Source organism: Acartia tonsa, chromosome 13 (genome assembly GCF_053477335.1).
Source record: "Acartia tonsa isolate MP-2025a chromosome 13, ASM5347733v1, whole genome shotgun sequence".
NCBI lineage: Eukaryota > Metazoa > Arthropoda > Copepoda > Calanoida > Acartiidae > Acartia > Acartia tonsa.
Window position 1 is genome coordinate 5,156,655 of NC_137272.1, and position 20,619 is coordinate 5,177,273.

Consider the following 20,619-nt stretch of genomic DNA (forward strand, 5'->3'; position numbering starts at 1 on the left):
TTTTTATAGAGAACAAGAACCTATAATTATTTTTTCCATATTTCTACTGGTTGTATCAGAAAATCGGAAAACTCAGTTTTTTCTGACTCACCCTGTATAATAAAAGAAAATTACTAGGTATGTTACAGATCAAATTAACTAGGTAGGTATTTAATTAACATTATTATTGCAAGTATGATATGATAATTAAGTATTTATTTTTCTAACATATACAGAGTGACCACTCAAAATTTACAAATATATAGTACATATATAGTACATAAAAATTTTCATATAGTACCATATAGTACACAAAATTTTAACTAATATAGTACCATACAGTACCAAAATTTTAACTAGGTAATATAGTACCATTTAGTACCAAAATTTTAACTAATATATTACCATGTAGTACCAAAATTTTAACTAATATATGTAGTAATACCATATAGTACCAAATATTAAAAAATAGTACCTATATATCTTATTATAATACAAAGTAGCTTGATGTCTGTCCGTCCGTCCGTCTGTCTGTCCGTCCGTCTGAAGATTAAGATCTTGGTAACCACTGAACCGATTGGATTCTACTCTTCAGGGTATATACCTATCGGTCCTGTGGTGGTTTTAAGCTATTTTCTTGGGGGGTGGGACACCCCCAACCCCCCCAAAATGAAAATTTACCCCCCCCCCAAAAAAAAATTTCTTGAGAACACTTTAGACTATGAGCAGCACCAGTAGTAATTTTCTTGAGAACACATTAGACTATTTTTTTTACGAATTTTGCGAATTCGTTATTTAAACGGGAAAATGTTTTCCTGCTGGGTAGGTGCGAAAATTTGCGATCCGTTCTGCTGGGTAAGTAATAGAAGATGTAATTATACCTCTTAGGGCAAAGCCCCTAGAGGCTAGGGGCGAAGCCGCTAGTATTAAATAAAGTAGTAAGGGTTTTATGTCTGAAGCTTAAGATCTCATTATCTACTAAACCAATTGGGTTAGAAATTTTAGGTAAACTTCACTGAGGTCATATGATGGTTTTAGGCTATTTAATTTTCAGAATTATGTCCTGGGATGTCCTAAGTGCTAGGGACTTAGCTGCTTGTCTGTAATACAAAGTAGCTTGATGTCTATCCGTCCGAAAAAAAATTTGGTAACTGTTGAACCGAATGGGCTCTACTCTCCATGGAATATATGTACATACTGGACATATGGTGGTTTATAAGCAATTTTTGTGGGGGTTGTAAATCTTAACCCCCTCAAAAAAAGATATAAATATCCCCTACCAAATTTTTTTTGTAAGCAAAGAGTAATTGCTGAACCAATTGGGCTCTACTCTTCAGGGAATATTCGTACTGGTCCAGTGGTGGTTTTGAGCAGTGTGGGGCGAAGCCCATGTGAAAAAAAAACAAATGAAGAGGATAGGAATTCCCCCTTCACAGCCCCACCCCCCCCCCCCAAAAAAATGGGATATTTAGTAATTTTAAACAAAAATAGTTTTCATTAAAACTGAGGACTTTTTTAACTGAAATAATAAGGTTTTTGTCTTTTTAAGCATGACAGGCAGAGGGACAATATTGTACATATAGAGCAGATTCGTATAAACATAAGGAATCTTGAATAAAAATTTTCTAAAATTGCAGTTGAGAAAATCACATTTCTCCAATAATATTTTTTTTGTCTTTTTCAGCAAGACCGACAGACGGACAAAATAATGTACAGAGTAGATGCAATTATATATAATAGGAATCTTCACTAAAAATTGCAACTGTCTATTTTCAATAGCGGCCGGGAAACACACATGGACTTATGAACATACAAAATGCACATATATAATACAACATTGCGAAAATTCATATGATAATTAAAATTTTAAAAAAATTTTGTTCCCAATACATTGAATATTGCCTAGTAAAGTAGTTTAAAAATCAATAATAACCACTGGATTAGAAGTGGAATATATACATATAATCTTTTCTTCTTTCAAAGTAAGACTTTATTTACCTTCCTGAAGAGATTAAGAATCAAAAAACGATTTATAAAAATATTGACCATTGAAAAGTTATCCTTAAATAACTGTCAAAATCACCTGAATTTGCTAAAACGTCCAAAATTGTCAGTCTTTTGAGGATAGTCTTCTATGATCAAAATCTTTAAAAATCGTTTTTTTAAAATCTTTAATCTACTCTTCAAAGCGAATTCAGTAGGGCATATAAAGCCATAAATTTTTTTTTTAAAGAAAATCGAAATTGACATATTGCTGAAAAAAACTAACAGAACACTTTTTTTGTGTCAATTGTCATAAAAGAAATGGCTTAAATAATGCGCCAAAATTTTTAGCATTTTGAGTCGGCCTACAATACATACACCTCCAAGGTCCCACCCTAACCCAGCAGGGCATTCTTTACTTAACCTAACTTGGTCATCTAGCAATATACAGAAAAAGCACTAATTAAAAATTTTAAGGTTAAAAATTTAGCCTATGTATTTAACCTTTTCAGCAATCATAAAAATATGAAGAACAAGAAGAGTTTAATCTTATAACAAATAATAAAAATCATTGAAGCAAAAAAATGTATGATCAAGGTGATTTTAAGAGTCATTGCATATCTCCTAGCTTATGTTAGCTTATAAAGTTTTGGTTTATAATTTTTCCTTAACATACTCAAATCACTACTCTCTTTATTAATATGTGCCAGAGCTGAAATTAGGAGGCTGCAGTGAACTTAATATATTAAAATATTAAAAAGCATTTTGTAAGTACAATGTAATATTACAAACAATATTATCATACTTAACAAGTTTTAAAATAATATTTAAAAATTTTTCATATAGTACCGAAATTTCAAGTCATATAGTACATATAGTACCTAGTTTGTCATATAGTACCATATAGTACAAAATTTTGACTATATAGAACATATAGTACATATAGTACACAGTGGTCACCCTGCATATAATGTAGCTTTTTGTACATCTGTAGATTTTACATTGCATTGCTTTTAGATTATGGAAATGAAATAAGGACTTGTAAGCCCCCTAACAAGCCGCTAGGATTTATAAAAAATAACAACCCATCCCAGATTTATTATATCCAATGCAACTAAAGAAACATAGCGGCTTACTTGTGGCAACAGAGCCCTGGAAAAAATGGCCGAAAATGATCAAATTTCTAACTGAATGAATCATGGTGATGTTTCAGAAATTTTAATGCCCAAAAAGTAGAATTTGAATTTCATAAATAAATCATGCTAATTCTTTGTTTAAAAGGGATAGTTACATGAAGGAGACCGAAATTTTAAATCCTATTCATAAAATGTGAACCATTTAAGGGATGTCTAGTAGTTGTTTATAAAGAACTTAATATTTATTTTTTAGATAACCTTTATGGAACTATCCCTTTAAATCATTTTAAAGGTCAAAACAATTTGGGGTAAATACTATTAAATTATTATTTTTCTAACAATGAACCCTGCCTCGAGGTAACAATAAATGTAAATACATATCAATAATCTAACATTTTTACATTTAATTATCATAATTTCTCTACTGCTAAATATTTTAATAAACTAGTCTTGTTCTGTCTTTAACATTTTAACTATTAACTAACGAATATTGTATATTATAAGATGGCATCAATTTTTAAAATAAAGAAAATTTGTTAGGGCGTAAAACCTCTTTAAACAAGGATGACAACATCCATAAAAGCGAAGCACTGAAACGGTAGGACAAACGGACACTAACACTTGTATAATGTCAAAACTGAATAATCAGAATATAAATGTATAAATGTCGAAGCAAAATTTTAAGTAAAATTGTTGAAAAACTGCTTGATACAGAATAATGTTTATGGACATACTTACATTTTAGGACTTCGCTTATAATATTGTACTTTGTTGTCCCAGGAATCAGTATATCAAAAATCAGATCAATCGGATTATTAGATCACATAAAAATTTGTTGTTAAAAAAGTAAAAAAATCAACATGTTTAAAATGGACGCACGGACATTCTGGTAATGATTATCGAGTTGTTATCGTTTCTAAATAGTACCTAACTACTACAGGAATCACCATGCAAAGTTTGAAATCAATAGGACAATTCTAACATGCCTAGATTAGCGAAAAAAGCTTTCCGTTACGGACGGACGGACCGACCCTAATTATAGAAAAGCTTCGCTTTTAACAAAGCTCAAAGTTTTATTTTTTAAATGAACTAAACCCGATTTTATTGATATTTAAGTAGAACAAATTTTGATATCAGAAAGGCTTTTGACAAAATGATTTCTTAATTAATGGCAGGTAAAAGAATACTTCTCTGAGGGTTAAAAAATGGCTAGATTTTGTTTCTTGGAGATTTAAATTAGTAATGATAGAGCGGGGGATAACTGAAAGAATTTGACATCTTCTATCATATATTCCCCTTCTCCCTCTAGGTATTATTTCTGTTCTCATAATAAATATAGGTGTATAATCCAGAAAACTAACTGCCCCCAGTGGCAGAGACCCTTTTCATCTGATAGCAAATTGTTTTTTTTCTTTTTGTAGCGACTTGGCTTTGTTTATGATTTCGACGCTATTATGTGATTTTAAAGCCCCAATACAAATTTAGGATTGCGACTCTGCCCTGAGGGGAAAATTTATATAGATCATTCCTCCTCTATTCTTTTTTTAATGTCATCATTGTGTAAAATCAACAGAAAAATAGATTTTTAACTTTCATTTTCAACTTGTGGTACCCCGCCTTCTATTTCTTCTCTTTTCTTTTCTTCCAAGATTTTCTGTATTGGTTACAAAGGGTTCAATCATTATTCTTACGGAAAGAATAATTTTCAAGTACAGTGTTATTTAATGAAAAACTGAGTTAAAATTTCTGTATAAAACTTTTTATTTAGAGCTTATTAGTGAAATGCAAAATGGGGATAATCTCTTATTTCCAAAAATAATCAAAGAATCAAAATTATGGTTAAAGTTCTCGTCGCCTAACAAGATAATCAGCAAATTAAACAATAAACATTAATAATTTGACTAAATCTAATTGTCATGATTTGTGTACTTTTAAACACCACAAAGAATTTGTTTAAAGGATATATCATAAGTTATCTTTTTAGCTAATATCAATGAATATTTTTTACGAATTCAAACTTAAAATTGTACAACTTTAATTTGATTTAACTCTTCATGCCTGAATAGTCATATGTACAAGATCATATTTCTCGTGTATCTGACGTTTATACCAGGCTTCCTCTCTACAAACATAACACGTTCATTTTTTCCATAAATAAAGGGGAAAGGGGCCATGGATCGAAAAGGAGAATTGCCGATAAATTGATGTACATCCATTCTTAATGATGATACAAAATTACCTTTATGTAGATTAAAATTAGTGGTTAAAACGTTTTAACACTCAACTTAATGAAATAACCAATCAAAAATCCCCAAATGTAAACTATACGAAAATAGAAGCATATTCTAAACCCTTTTTTTGTAAAATCTAAGAAGGAACATTTCTAGCAGATAAAAGTATTGTTTACTTTCGACTCAAGCTGATGTGGATTCTTAAAAATTGATAGACTTGCTACTCGATAGTGAGGCAAAATTATTTTTGTGAAAAATCATCCAAAAGCACATTAAAAATTTACAAAAATTAAACAAAATCATATGTTAATAACCCTTTTAAGATTTTATTTAGTTTTTGTAAATTTTTTATGCGATTTTGGAGGATTTTTCACAAAAATAATTTTGCCTCACCAGCGAGTAGCCAGCATAACTTTTTTTAAAAAGAATCCACCTCTGTTTAAAGCTTTCAAATTTAAGACGAAATTTTTGGGCAATTAAGTCTGATTCCACAAAGCATTCTACTAAGAAAATATACAGCTGACTTTTATCTATGTATGAAATGAAAAAGAAACATGCGTTCGTAACAAAATGTGTACACAATTTCAACCAATGAGATAATATGTATGTACCGATGCGATTCTCCTATTGGCTCAATCAGACATTACCTCTCTTTCTTAGTACCTTTATTTATACGAATAAGATAACGTAATTATAAAACTTTGGAGACTAGTGCAGTACACTGCCCATTGTCCCATCTCTTTCTGGGACTGTAAATAAAAGTTTAATAACCCTGTTATCTTATTCGTTTATGTATCATTTTAAGAATCATTAATGAATCTTGTTTTAAAACAAAGACATAGGTATTATTATTTACTAAAATTTTACAAGCCATTATGTCCCTTCAAGATTACTAAGAATGAGCCATACTAAAAAATACTGTACCGTTTCGTATTATAAATAATTTTCATTTTCCAAAAATCAAAGAATCAATCACTGTTTTATTGTCCCGTGATTTCGATATAAAATGGATATAATAAACATGGAATGTTCCTGTCAAGTATTCTGAGGAAGTTGTTTAATTCTGGAAGGCTAAACTGTTCCCATAGGATTTCTCCGGGGTCATTTTCCTGAAGAATAAAATAGTTTGTTTTTTTGTTGTTGAAAAATTATGCTTTTTCTATCTATTGAAATAAGCAAACTGTCTCTTTGTAGGACGAGTTACAACATAACTAGAAGTGGAGCAAACAGAAACAGACCCTATAATTTTAAATTTTACTATCCATGAAAAACACTTTATATTATTTCTTGTGTATGACATGAAATTTTTAAAAGGACAAGGGGAATAAACAGATAAGCTTTTGAAATTGTTTACCTGTAAGATGAATTTCTTAGTATCACTGTCTCTATCATCTAAAGCCAACAAGGCACACACCAAAGGCTTTTCCCCCTCTGGAATTCTAAAAATAGTCAATGATTAAAAAAAAAACTTTTTTTGTTTTCTGTTTTTAGAGCCGACACTTTTTTACATTTACTGACATATTATACAGAGAGAGGGGACAATGAGTTGTTTATTACACTAGTCCCCAAATTTTTATAGGTATTAACATTTTCTTATTCATTGGATTAACAACTTTGGGGACTTTAGAGAACTTATTTTGGTTGCTTCAGTAAGTTGAGTGTTCAAAAGTTTTAACCAGCAATTTTTATCTACAGAAATAAATGATTTTGTACATCAATTTATTGGCCATTGTCTTATCACTTAAGATCCCTGTGTAAAATATAACAGCTTACCTTCTTAATTTTGGCCTGGATAAAGATTTAGATCTGGTAACACTGTCCCGTCTACCTCTATCATCCAATCTAAAAAAAAATAAAGAAAATAAGATTAGTCTTTAGAAAAACAAAGACCTATATAATATACTAGCGGCTACGCTCCATAAAGGCCTCTAGGGGAACTTAAGTAGGGGGAGTTGAATTCGATATCCCAATTTTTTATTTTAGATTTAAAAAGAATTGAACCCCCAGCCCTCCCAATTTTTAATTTGAGTTTTTAGATTTTTTTTGGGGGGGGAGGTTAATTTTTTTCTAGTGAAAATAATTCTTGGGAGGGTTGTGGTACCCTCTCCCAAAATAGTTATAAAACTTCACTGTACCTATGAGAAGCTAACCTGTAAAGGAGAACCATAATGGTTCAGTGGTTAGCTGAGATCCTTTGATACAAAGAGACACGCACAGTACACAAAAAACATCCTGTTACTTTATTTAACTGTCATAGTCTAAGGCACAACCATTTCAAGTCATCAAAAAAACATTAAGAATCTGCTGCAGTATTGGGGATCTTAAATGCCCTGCTCACCATAACTAACATATTTTTTTATTTGTAGAAAAGGCAAAAACAAAACGCCATTTTTTTCAAAAGTCTTTAAAAAATTAATAATTACCTTTCATATAAAGCATATTTATGAGGATTATCTGCAACTTTAAACTTTTTTAACAAGCTTCTGATAACATCTTGGGTAGTTGTGCAGCTGGTTACACAGATAGCTAGATAACAACAAGATTAGGTTTAGTGAAAACTGATGCATTTTAGAAAAAATACTGTCCTTCATCCATAGGTAACGAAGCACAATCATCATGGATACACAAACGGACAAAGTGAGAACAGATATTAATTTGGCTTTAAAAATAAGGTAAAAAATAAATTACGAAGCCTTTACTAATCAATATTTAAATTCTGTTGTAGCACGGCCTACAAACAGACTGACTGGCTGACCAAGTACATTGCATAATTAATGCTATATAGTGAAGGACAGTATCTTAAAAAAATCAACAGTCCATCTTATATACCAGCCGAGAAATTCACATTTCCCCTATAGCCTCAAAGATTAAATTGTAGAGTATCTTTAATTTCAAGGACAAATTGATTAGACCCATAAGTAGGTAAACAAGAACAAGCAAAAACAAAACAACGGCTAAGCCATGTTAGAATACCTTTAGCAGTGGCAGGAGGGAGGTAGAATGAGGTAAGAGTTCTGTCTGTGTACGTATCCTCTTTAGAGATGTTATATACTGATGGTGGCCTTAATAAAATAAAACTATTATATTCTTTGCAGGGAGGGAGGAGTTTATAAGGTTTTCTTATTTGTTGGCTTAACAACTTTGGGGACATTCATTGAATTTTGATTGGTTGTTTCATAAATTTATCCAAACGTTTCAACCATCATTGTCTCATCCCTTTAGATCCCTGGATTCTTTGTATCTGCTTCAATAATAGTTTACAGGACGATCGATCAAATTTCTGGAGGTAAATGGTTCAAGTCTCTTCACAGTACACACAGTATAACAAAAAGGCTATGCATAGAGTCTCAGTGTAGGGGTAATTATGATTATCATCATTGATCATGTACTTCAATTTACCGTCCATTGTTAAATCCCTTTTAATCTCTTATTCAGATTGCTTATCAATTACCTCATATGGGGGGCGGCAGACAACAAACTCTTTGATTTAACGACCTTTGTCTCAGAAGTCCTAACTGTGCATGGTAAGGAGTTTCGTCTGCTTTATGCCAAGGCATTTCCCCTACTCTAACTATTAATGTCTAGTTATGTCGCGATGTTAAGCCGAGATTCGAACCTACCACCTCCCAGACAAGCGGATGCGCTACGTGTTGAGCCACGGTCGCGAGTTAACAAATTGCTTATACCTTGTACCAGAAATAACATTTATTGGCCGTTGTAGGTTCATCTCAACACGAATAAATCCTGGTTGTTAGAACAAATATAAGCTTTTTGACAAAAAAAAATATGACTAACACAAAAAATATTTTTTCAGATCATGGGAAGAAAACGAAGTAGCGGGTTTCGTTATTTTTCTCACATTAGATTTTCTCCTATTTCTAGACCCTGCGGGGCAGTCTTCAACATTTGCCTAACCTAACCCAAAATAACTTATTTAAAGCTACTGTGAAAATTACGACGAAACCCGCTACTTCGTTTTCTTTCCATGATGTTTTTTATCTGTTAATATGAAAGGAAGTAAAAAATTCGAGGTTATATTATATCATAAATGTTTTTTTTTAACGTTAACTATACGTAGATTAGATACAATTTTTTACTTTGTCCAAGATAATTTTCACAAAGATAGCAAGAATTTAAGAAATGTCTAAATCTAATAGAAAAAATTAAGCTTGTAATCGTCCCTTTGAATATATTTTCATCCTTGTCAAGGACGGTTTCTTGATTGGCAGGGAAGAATGAATTATATCTGTTCAATAAAGACTGAACAAACAAAAAACCATGCATTACTTTAGAGTTGTAAAACATTTAGGTAGGTAAAATCCGCGACTTATTTATTGAAAAATCTACGAGTAATTTTTCGAAAAATCCGCGAGCAGTTTAACATACCTATTATACATTTGTACATGAAACAATTTGTAATGCAAAATAAACTTAATATTTAAAATAGTCGTAAGTTGGTAATAAAATATTTTGGATCATTGAAAGAAAACGAAGAAGCGGATTTCGTGGTATTTTTACAGTAGCTTTTGATAGAAATGTTAATGATTGCTCCGCAAGGTTAGAGCCACCCGCAGGTCTAGAAATATGAGAAAAGTTACGGTGAAAATTCAACGAAAACCACTAGGTACTTTGTTTTCTTTCCATGAATGATACAATATTTATGTTCATATTCATCATCCTAAAAATTATTGACATTATTATTGCCATTGGAATCGTAGCAAATCTAAGATTAATCAATTATGTAGGTGTAGGTACAAACAAAATGTGATGAGTAATGCATGTTTGCCTGTATTTTATCCATAGGTAGAGAGAACAGGGGAAGCATAGGGGCCTCATCTTGTAAATCATCAATATCCTAGAAAAAAATAGGGAGAATATCTCGAAGTCTAAGAAAGCTAGATGTCTTAAATTTATTTTGAAGATTCCCATAACAATTGAGCATACAATTCAACCACATTTCTACATGGAGGAGTTACTTACTTAGCTGCTATTTCAGATTGACAGCTGAATTTTTTACATTCGACTTTATGAAAATTGAAAATGTTACTTTTTGTGTAATTTTTAAAATAGATAAAGAGTGAGAGAGAGGGGGGATATAGAGAGAGAAAGAGAGAGGGAGAGAGAGAGGGGGAGAGAGAGAGGGGGGGAGAGAGAGAGTGAGAGAGAAAGAGAGAGAGGACAATGGACTGTTAATTACACTAGTCCCCAAAGTTTTATAATAACGTTTTCTTATTCGTTAGCTTAGCATCTTTGGTGACTACTAATAAAATTTGAATGGTTGGTTGATTAAGTCGAGTGTTCAAATGTTTCAACAACAAATTGTAATCTACAGAAGGGGTAATTTTGTGTATCACCATAGGGAATTTACATTAATTAGTCGGCCATTGTCTTATCCCTTTAGATCCCTGATAACTAGGTGAGAGCTTACCTTCAAAGTGTGATATTCGTCCGTGTCCTCAATAACAGAATGAAACTCAGTTACCCCGTTCAACGTCAAGAATTTGTTATCTCTGCAGTTTTAATATTAAAATTCATAATCCATTGTTTCGGTATTGGTTAGGTAATCGAAGGTATAGTCCCCCTCGCAGGCGCTAGGTATAAAGAAAAATATGTTAGGTCTTTATTTCCATTATTACTTACTTATTTAGGTACTTGTCAAAGCAATATTGTTTCCTGTTAGGCTTTGTTCCTAATCGTTACGGGACTTTACCCCTCATGCATTTAGTAGAACCCAAGGCTAATGAAATAACAACGCAAGAGAAGCTGCGCTTCTAATAGTTTATGAATATTAATTTCCTTGTTGTTAGTGTTTCCGTTGATTCTTCAACAATACCCTCAGCCGCAGTTGTATACGTTGATATATCTTTAAATATATAATATTTATACCTAATTATTGTAGAATCACTCAAAACAAAGTTACTTTTGGGGGGAAGTTTCAGTTTACGTCTCTCATGTATTAAAGATAAATGTAAATAGATACAAGTCTTTAAAGGGTAATTTAAGATAGACAACAATTTATTTATATAAGTCTATCCAAACACAGCTCAATCATAATCAAAATACCAGAGAGAGGGGACAATGGGATGTTTATTACACTAGTCCCCAAGGTTTTATAACAACGTTTTCATATTTGTTGGCTTAACAACTTTGGAGGTTTGAGTTAATTTGAATTTGTTGATTTATTAAGTTGGTTGTTCAAACGTTTCAACCACTAATTTTAATCTACAGAAGGGGTAATTTTGTGTATCATCATTGGGGGCAGGGGCGTCCAAGCTTTTTTTATTTGGGGGGGGGGGGTTAATTTTTTTAAGTGTAATTTGCTTTTTTTTTTTGGGGGGGGGGGTAATTTAATAATGGGGTAATCACCCCTTACCCTCCCCCCCTTGGACGTCCTTGATTGGGGGTGTATAAATATTATTTTGCCTGCTAGAGTGTCGTCATCATCATCATCACTGTCACTTTCAATGATAATTGACTCATTAGTTGACAAAATAGACCCGTCAGCAAAATCTTGGGTTGAGGAACAGTCGAGTTTTACCATATCCCTAAAAAAAAAATAGTCAATACCTTGGTGGGATGGGTTTTGACAATATCTTAGTTAAAAAATAATATTTATGCATTTTTTTACCATGATTTGCGCCTTATTATTTGACAAAGCATACCACTACTCTTTCTATTCATGTTCAACATATGACATATAGGTAGCAGTTATGACATTGTAGCAGTAAATAAGATTCATTTTTAGTAGCGAAGCTACTCTATAATTCGAAATGTCCGTCTGAGACAGAAAGGGGGAAACGTGATTTTCTCGACTCCTATAAAAGATAGAGAGCTGAAATTATCAGGGATTAATTATGTTAACAGTCTTTAAATTTTCACCAAGTTTCATTAAGATTCGTCAATTGGTTGGGGTGCTAGATCGATTCCTACATTTATAAGTTTTCATGATTATCTCAACTCCTATTCAACATAGACAGCTTAAATTTTCAGGGATTTAATACTTTCACATTCTGCATACTTTTAGTAAGTTTTATCGAGATTTGCTTATTGGTTGGGGTGCTAGTTCGATTCCTAGATTTTTAGGTTTTCATGATTTTCTTTACTCCTATCTGAGATAGACGGCTGATATTTTCAAGGATTAAAAAAGTTAACAATTTATTTATCCCCACAAAGTTTCATTAAGATTTGCTAATTTGCTGAGGTGCTAGATCGGTTCCTAGATTTTCACGTTATAAATCGTACAAGGTTTCGTGATTTTTATGAAACTGCAATAAACTTTATTTTTTTCTGGATATCCATCCATAATTTTTGAGCTTCGCTACTTATGGATGTTGTCATCCTTGTTAAAATATCATTTCCATTTATTTTAACATACATTTTCAAGGAGTCTAGACCAATGCTTAGGGTTAATCTAGTTAAGTTCAACCAACTATTGATGATTTACGTAGTTGCAATTTCAAGTTCATTGCATTTCCAGGGCGACCACTCCAAAACAAAAAAAATATAGTATTTTTATAGTATATATTTTTTTCCCATATAGTATATATAGTATATTTTTTTTTACTTATATAGTATGATATAGTATTGGACTTTGAATTATTTAGTAATACATAGTATATATAATATATTATTAATAATAGCTCAAAGCCAAGTTGTATCAAATAAAATCAGTGGCGTGGATTATATATACCTATTTTAAAAAGGGCGTTTTAAGGGGGTGGGATTACTTGATTATGGGACTCTAATCCCTATCCCTTCATCCCCATCCCTTTCCCCCATCTATATCCCCCATCCATTTTCCAAACCCTGGAATGACTTGAAGCTAAAAGGCATCTTGAAAAAAAAATATGTAACCCCCCCCCCCCATGGAACTCAAATTTTTTTTATACAAAATATCAGCATGAAGGATGATTAACCCACCTTAGAAAATTAGGTGTGGGCGAGATAAAAATTCATTTTGGAAATAATTTAGAAAATCATATTTCCCCCATAGCATTAGAGACTAATAGACATAGTGAATTATAAAATTATAGCTAAAAAGTTATATCACCATCTCCCACCCTCTTCAAATGGAACTTTAAAAGTGGTGTTCGCAAGGATTTGCTAGGGAGGTGCACAAAGCACCCCTAAAAAATTTCACACCCCCTTTAAACTAAAATTAATTAAAGACATCAAGAAAAGAAATATTTTTTCAAGTCAGGAATATAGAGTGTTGTGTGCTTTAATAAGGGTTTTTAATGTTAATTGTCAGAAAAAAAATGTCTTTTAGTTAAGGGAATATGCACCAAAAAAATGATAAACTTATCCTTAACATCATATGATATACTAAAATGTCAAAGCAGTTTGAAAGAAGTTGTAAATTGGCGCGCGCAGCGCGCAAATTTTTTCACATAAAGTAACTTTATGTTTAAATATTTGATGCTTACAAATGTTTTTTTAGAAATATCAACAAAATATACCATGTGATAAAAAGCAGAAATAATTTGAATTTTTTTTCAAATATGCAGGGAGCGAGTGGACAATCTGCTATTATTTATACTAGTCCCCATAAAAACATTTTCTTATTCGTTTACTCAACAAATTTGGGGACTTTAATGGCATTTTGATTGGTTAATCAAATTGAGTTTCCATACTTTCCATCCACTAATTTTATTCTATATAAGGATTAATTTTGTGTATCATCATTGGGGATGTATATCAATTAAACAACTAATGTCTTATTCCTAGAGATCCCTGCAAATATGTGTTCTATTTGGTAAAGTTTTATTTTAAACAAGGTTGACAACATCCATAAGTAGCAAAGCACGAAAAAATCATGGATGATTATTTCATTTTAGATTTATTTGAGAAAAAAGCCCCAAACCCTATTTTATTTTGTATAATGAAATGACTGTTAGGCGAACAGTCAAAGTAAATTACATACTGGATACTCAGAACAAAGGAAAAAAATTATCTTGATACTGTTATCCAAAATAATTGGACCAAAAACACCAAAGATAAGAGGAAATGTGTGAAATATAAAAATAGCTAATAAACCTGCTATAAGACAGTCAGACCGCCATAAATGTATTTCAAAAGATGAAAATTTTAATTTTATATCCTTAACTTCAAAAATTTTGAAAATCGGACTTAAAAATACCAAACATATGGGGAAATATGTAAAAAAATATATAAAATAGCAAAAAACCTGCTAAAAAGCTGTCTGATTGCCATAGATGTTTTATAGTTGATTATGCTCCTTTAAGATAGGAATGTTGTCAAAAAGTTCCCTTCAATATTTTATAGGAGCCAATAAAATCACGTTTCCCCCCATCCCATGTCTAACGGAGAGACAGACATTTGGAATTATAGAGTAGCTTCGCCCAAAAAATTTGAAATACTTCCTATTGCCTGGTTTGTTATGTTAAGGTGCGTTTAATCATATCACAGTAGCTTTTGATAGGTTATAAAGGTTAATGATTGCCCTGCAGGGGCTAGAAATAAGAGAAAACCTGTGAAAATAAGACAAAACGCCTCTTGAGATGCATTGTCACAAAACTGACAATATCCGTTTTTTGTTATATAAATGTAATATTATATAGTATATATAGTAAATTTTGGTCAAATAAAGGTAAAATTATATAGTATATATAGTAAATTTTAGTCATATAGTATGATATAGTATCTAAATTCATCCTATATAGTATTTATAGTATATATAGTATGCAGTGGTCGCCCTGTGATACCTAGAAAACGTCAATTTTGGATAAAAAGTTAACAAAATTGTACAAAATGTTACTAGTTTTACAAACGTAGTTTTTAGAGCTATTCGAATACTGATGTTAAGAGGACATCAGTATAAAGTAGCTGCGCTACTAATAATATTACCTGCACTTAAGATGGACTGTGTAGGTACAATGACAACAAACCCAGGCTCCTGTTTATTTATAAATACAATCAACGTATTCATTTTTGTATAATAAGAATGGCCTGAATGATTATTATCCATTACAATAGAGATAGGGACGTACCGTACCGAAAATCTGGAATTAAGTTTTCAAATTAAACAATTTATATTCGCGGAAAGCCGTTTATAATACGATGCGAGAAATAACTATTATCACTTTTGTTTTTAGGAATGCATTTTCATTTCTTCACAAGGAAGTGAGAGATTTAATAAAAATAAAAAGTCCACAAAAATAGCAGTGATTAATTTAAGGACTGCATTATCTGTTTTATTGTATTTTCCTGTATCATAAAGGCCCCATATTAGCTCTCCACACAAATCACACCATGTTGGATTTGTACATCCTTCCTCCTGCCAGGAGTGTCCTTCTCCTTTACCAGTACCCTCCACTATCTAAATAGAATAAAGATGACACCATGTTGGATTTGTACATCCTTCCTCCTGCCAGGAGTGTCCTTCTCCTTTACCAGTACCCTCTGTTGTAGTCGAATTGACACTGAAAGTATCAATCCCCTTTTTTACCCTTTTTTTGTAGTTAAACATCTGACTGCATTATTTGCTCTTATTTGGCATATATGTGTTATTATATTATATGTTTTGTATGAACACTGTCATATTAATTCACCTTTTTCAAATAAGCTCAAACTAGATTTTGTGTTTAGATTCTGGTTTTTACAACCCTTTCTTTTTCAAAGTTTAAAAAGTACAAATTTTCTTGTTTCTTCAAACTTGTTTTGTTCCAACTCATCTGTACTTGACTACCCCCCCCCCCCTCTCTCTCTATTACATTGTAAAATTACTTTTCAATATTATTTCATTCAATTGTTCAGTTGTCTCTTAACAATTAATGTATCAACTTCAAATAATTCAGTGATTTTAGTTTAATTCTCTTTATTTAAGTTAATATTAATTTATTTATAAATAATTCAAAGTTTACTTTACTTTCATTTTGTTTCTTCTTTTAAAGTAAAAGCAAATATTTTCTTTTTATTTAAGAGTCAACTATGTGTTTCAGATCTTTGTTAGTTATGTTCTAGTTATGCTTTACTTGTGATCCTAAAGGACAAAGCTATGGTGACGTCCCCGGAGTATCAACCCTTTTTGATGGTCTTTCCTTTGGCTAATCTGGCCTCTTTCTGGTCTAATGCCATAACCTTCATGAGGAATTCGATACTTAAGATCCTATGCTTTGTGCCTTTCAACCCATGATGTCTGAAGTAAGAAACTTTTTATAAGAAACTTCTATAAGAGTTTTAGTAATCTAGTCAATTTAATTTTTAATTGTAAAATTTAAATGATTTTAGTTTTTTAAATTTAGTTCTTAAATTTTCATTTTTATATATAATTTACCTTTTACTAATTGTAATGTTTTTTAGGTAAATTATATTACCGTTCAAATAACGAGTAATGATTTTGCAGAAAAAGATGTCTTCCATTTTCTTCCCACAGATAGCTGTTTCAAGTCCCCCCCCCCCTTTATAGTTCAAAATACTGGCCCTATTGAATCTGGCCTAGTACACCCTCCACTATCTAAATAGAATAAAGATGACACCATGTTGGATTTGTACATCCTTCCTCTTACCAGGAATGTCCCTCTCCTTTACCTGTGCCCTCCACTATCTAAAAATATAAAAGATGACACAATGTTGGATTTGTACATCCTTCCTCCTGCCAGGAGTGTCCTTCTCCTTTACCTGTATCCACCACTATCTAAATACAGTTTCATTTTTCCCACATACTTATTTTTAACCCTTTCCCCTCTTTAACAGGGTATCACATGCAGAATATACAACCCTGGGTACAACCTAACTACTGAACTACCAATATGTAGATTTAGAACATCCTTCTATCTACAGTGTGTTTATTTAACAGGACAAAAGAATTGCCTAATTTAACCCACTTACCATTGATATTAATTAATAATCAATATCTCATTTTCTTCATTGACGTGGGGAATCTGTGTCAGAAAACATGCACGGTTTTCAAAAAATGATGCCTTAAGAGACTTTTCTGAAGTTCCTCATTTTATTATTTCTGACAATGGTAGGTGGGTGAGATTAAGCAATACTTTTGAACTATAAAAACCGCTGTATATAAAAGGATGTTCTATATACTGGCAGTTTAGTGTGTCAAGTTGTACCCAGGGGTGTATATTCTGCCTTTGGCATCTTGGGGCTAACAAACCTGGTTTAATCTTATAATTGTACATTTTTATTTCCGCGGAACACTGTTTATGATACGTTACAAAATAACTTTACCTGCACTGGCATAAGCTCAATATTTTCAATGGAACTGTTGGAAGAACTGGAATGGTTGGGTGATCTGAAAACAAAACAAGCCAAACTTAGAGAAGCTCAAATATATAATGAGTAAACACCGGTTACGAATGCAAACCTGGGGTAGCTGGAATATATCAATTATCTAATGTTATGACGTGCCGCTTAAACAAACAAAGTTATCACTAAGGAGTGTAATTATGCATTTTGGGAGGGGAAAAAAAGTAAAAAAACATTTTTTCCCCTCATTGGGGGAAAAAACTAGAAGAATATGTGGGAGGGGTAAAAACTAAATAAAACTTTTACATCCCCCCCCCCCCCCCCTCCTACTTGGGGAAAAACTAGGGGGGGAAATTAAGTATTTATCAGCTGGGGAAAAAATAAAAAAATGCAGAATATACACCTCCGGTGATCAAAAGGTACTATCTTATCCCTCATAGGTACATGAGAACACTAATAGACAATATTAATACAACAACAAAATTGTGCATTAAACTAACTTACCATTACAATTTTGTATTATTTTATCAAAAGAATAGAAACAGATGTTTAAAACATTCAAAATATTTGATGACATAACAATATGACTAATACCTAGACATTATACAATTGTAATAACTTTCTGTTTCATTTGCCTTATCAAATTAATCAGTTTCCTAACGCAAAATTTAAGAATTAAGACTTTTCCAGTATGGCTTCGGAACTGATTAATATCGGCTGGATTAGATCCGGTTCTGCCCTACTGAACAATGTAAAGCATCGAAATACAGACAATTTTCACGAATTTAAAAATAAGAATCATTAAATTGATACCAGTTTTGTCAGCCCGGCATTCGGCCCCTCAGGGCTAACAAAACGGGTTTGAATCTTATAATTTTTTATTTCAATATCCGCGGAAAGCTGTGTATAATACGCTGCGACAAACAACAATTAGAATTAAACAAATTAAAAGTTTCTTGATCTTTTCAACAAAGAATTTTAATTTCCAGAAGGGGTAATTTTGTTCATACTCATTGGACATTTAAGACCCCTGATTTGAAGGCACTAACCTGACAGATGGACTATGAGGAGCTTTCTTTCTCAGATTATCCAGAAAATTGACTCCTAAATCCCCACAAACATATCATAACAAATAAACAAGTATATTCCCCATATTAATAATTCAGCTAACAGATAAAAAAATACAGGCATAATAGAGAAATTCAACGAGAAAAATACGAAGAAACTGTATTATCCAGATTATAATACATCACAATCTTACATTAAAAAAATATCTGTGTAACGAAGCATAAAAAAAAAGTTTTAACAAATCTTTCAAATTTTATGATAATTTCCTGATGAGATAAAGTTGTGGAAGCTGAGTTGAAGCCCAAAGAGGGGTGAATGGGAGTGTTCAGGTCCCCCCTTCTTTTCTGCTGATCTAAAAATATTAGTGATGGCAATCCGTCGAATTTTTGGGCCGGATTCGGATTCCGGATTCTTAAAAGAATCCGTCAAAAAAAGTGGCGGATTCCTTGCGGATTCCGGATTCTAACAGTATTTTTAAAGGCTTTTTAAAAAATTAAAAAAATTAATTGCTACATATGTCCTAAAAATTATTGTTCTTGGTGTTCTCTATAATTCACTTCCGAGAATCGAACCAGATTTTGAAAAAAATTATATGTGATGGTGATAATCTTTGCCTTCAAAAAGCGATAGTCGAAAGAATAAACTCAAGACGCTAATTTTAGCATACCAATTAAGAATCCGGAATCCGCTAATAAAAAACGGATTCCGGATCCGGATTCAGATTTCAAAATTGGCCCAAAAATTGGGCGGATTCCGGATTGCCAACCCTAAAAAATATATAAAGAAGAATGAATTACTATTAGAATACCATTGGTCTGAGAGATCCTGGTAGGGTTTTGTACGGTTTGTATAACTTACCTTGGTCTGAGAGATCCTGGTAGGGTTTTGTACTTTTTGCCTGACTTACCTTGGTCTGAGATATCCTGGTAGGGTTTTGTACTGTTTGTCTGACTTACCTTTATCTGAGAGATCCTGGTAGCCGTAGGGTTTTGTACTGTATGTCTTACTTACCTTTGGCTGAGAGATCCTAGTAGGGTTTTGTACTACTTGCCTGACTTACCTTGGTCTGAGAGATCCTGGTAGGGTTTTGTACTGTTTGCCTGACGCCATTATTCAGGATTAGATGTATTCTCATGTTAACCTAAACATAAAAATAAAAATAATTGGACAGGAATGGGACAATGGAGGATAAATCTACTTATCAGTCTAAAAGAAACTATGGAAAAAAAACTGTAAGAAATGAATACCACTAAATTATCTTAAAACAAGGATGACAACATCCATAAAAGCGAAGCTGTGAATTAAACTGTAGTACAAACGAACATGACACTTAAATTAACTTACATTTAAAGGACTTAATTATAGTCTTATAGAAATGCTTTGCTTAAAACATGGTACTTTGTTGTCCTATGAATCAGTACTTCAAAAATCAGATGATTAGGAGAATTGAATCATTCAAAAAGTTGATGTCCAAAAAGTTAACAATCAGCATATTTTAAATGGACGTATAGAATTTCTGGTAATGAATATGGCGTTACCACAATTTTCTAAATCGTTACATAACTGTTATAAGAATCATCATGCAATGCAAAGTTTGAAACGATTGAACAATTCTAACATGCCTTCGTTAACGAAAAAGAGCTAACCGTGTTACTACCGGCCCTACTTATAGAAAACCTTAGCTTTTAATAAAAGTATAATTACCTGCAGCACTCAATACCATACACTCTACTGTAGACTAGAGTGTAAATATAGCGCCAAAAGCACTGTATAAAAAGATTAAAAAGAAAGACTAGAATTTAGTTTAAATAATACATTTTATTCTGAAAAAAAAATAGTAATTTGACACATCTTTTTGGGGCTTTTTACGCCAGGCTTGTCATATTAAGCTTTTATTTAAGGAAATACTACAGGTCCTGCAATAGTCTTAATAAAAAATATATTTTAAAATATAAAAAAAGGGGTAAAGTAAGATTTAATTTATACATTAAATATGCTAA

General features: G+C 32.0%; 1 protein-coding gene across 1 annotated transcript; it reads right to left on the bottom strand.

The window, feature by feature from the left end:
• Positions 1-4,036: 4,036 nt before the first annotated feature.
• LOC145304533 (ras association domain-containing protein 1-like) lies at positions 4,037-20,444 on the bottom strand. The gene is made up of 20 exons (XM_080146438.1): positions 20,324-20,444; positions 19,680-19,760; positions 18,884-18,971; positions 18,601-18,653; positions 17,534-17,597; positions 15,555-15,668; positions 15,197-15,243; positions 11,753-11,874; positions 11,126-11,192; positions 10,758-10,839; positions 10,116-10,184; positions 9,510-9,589; positions 9,016-9,072; positions 8,303-8,391; positions 7,753-7,855; positions 7,103-7,171; positions 6,684-6,768; positions 6,362-6,438; positions 5,165-5,220; positions 4,037-4,760 (listed from the first exon to the last, which is right to left on the bottom strand). The coding sequence occupies exons 2-20, from the start codon at positions 19,727-19,729 to the stop codon at positions 4,684-4,686; spliced, it is 1,449 nt and encodes a 482-aa protein (XP_080002564.1). The 5' UTR covers positions 19,730-19,760; positions 20,324-20,444; the 3' UTR covers positions 4,037-4,683.
• Between the last annotated feature and the right edge of the window lie 175 nt (positions 20,445-20,619).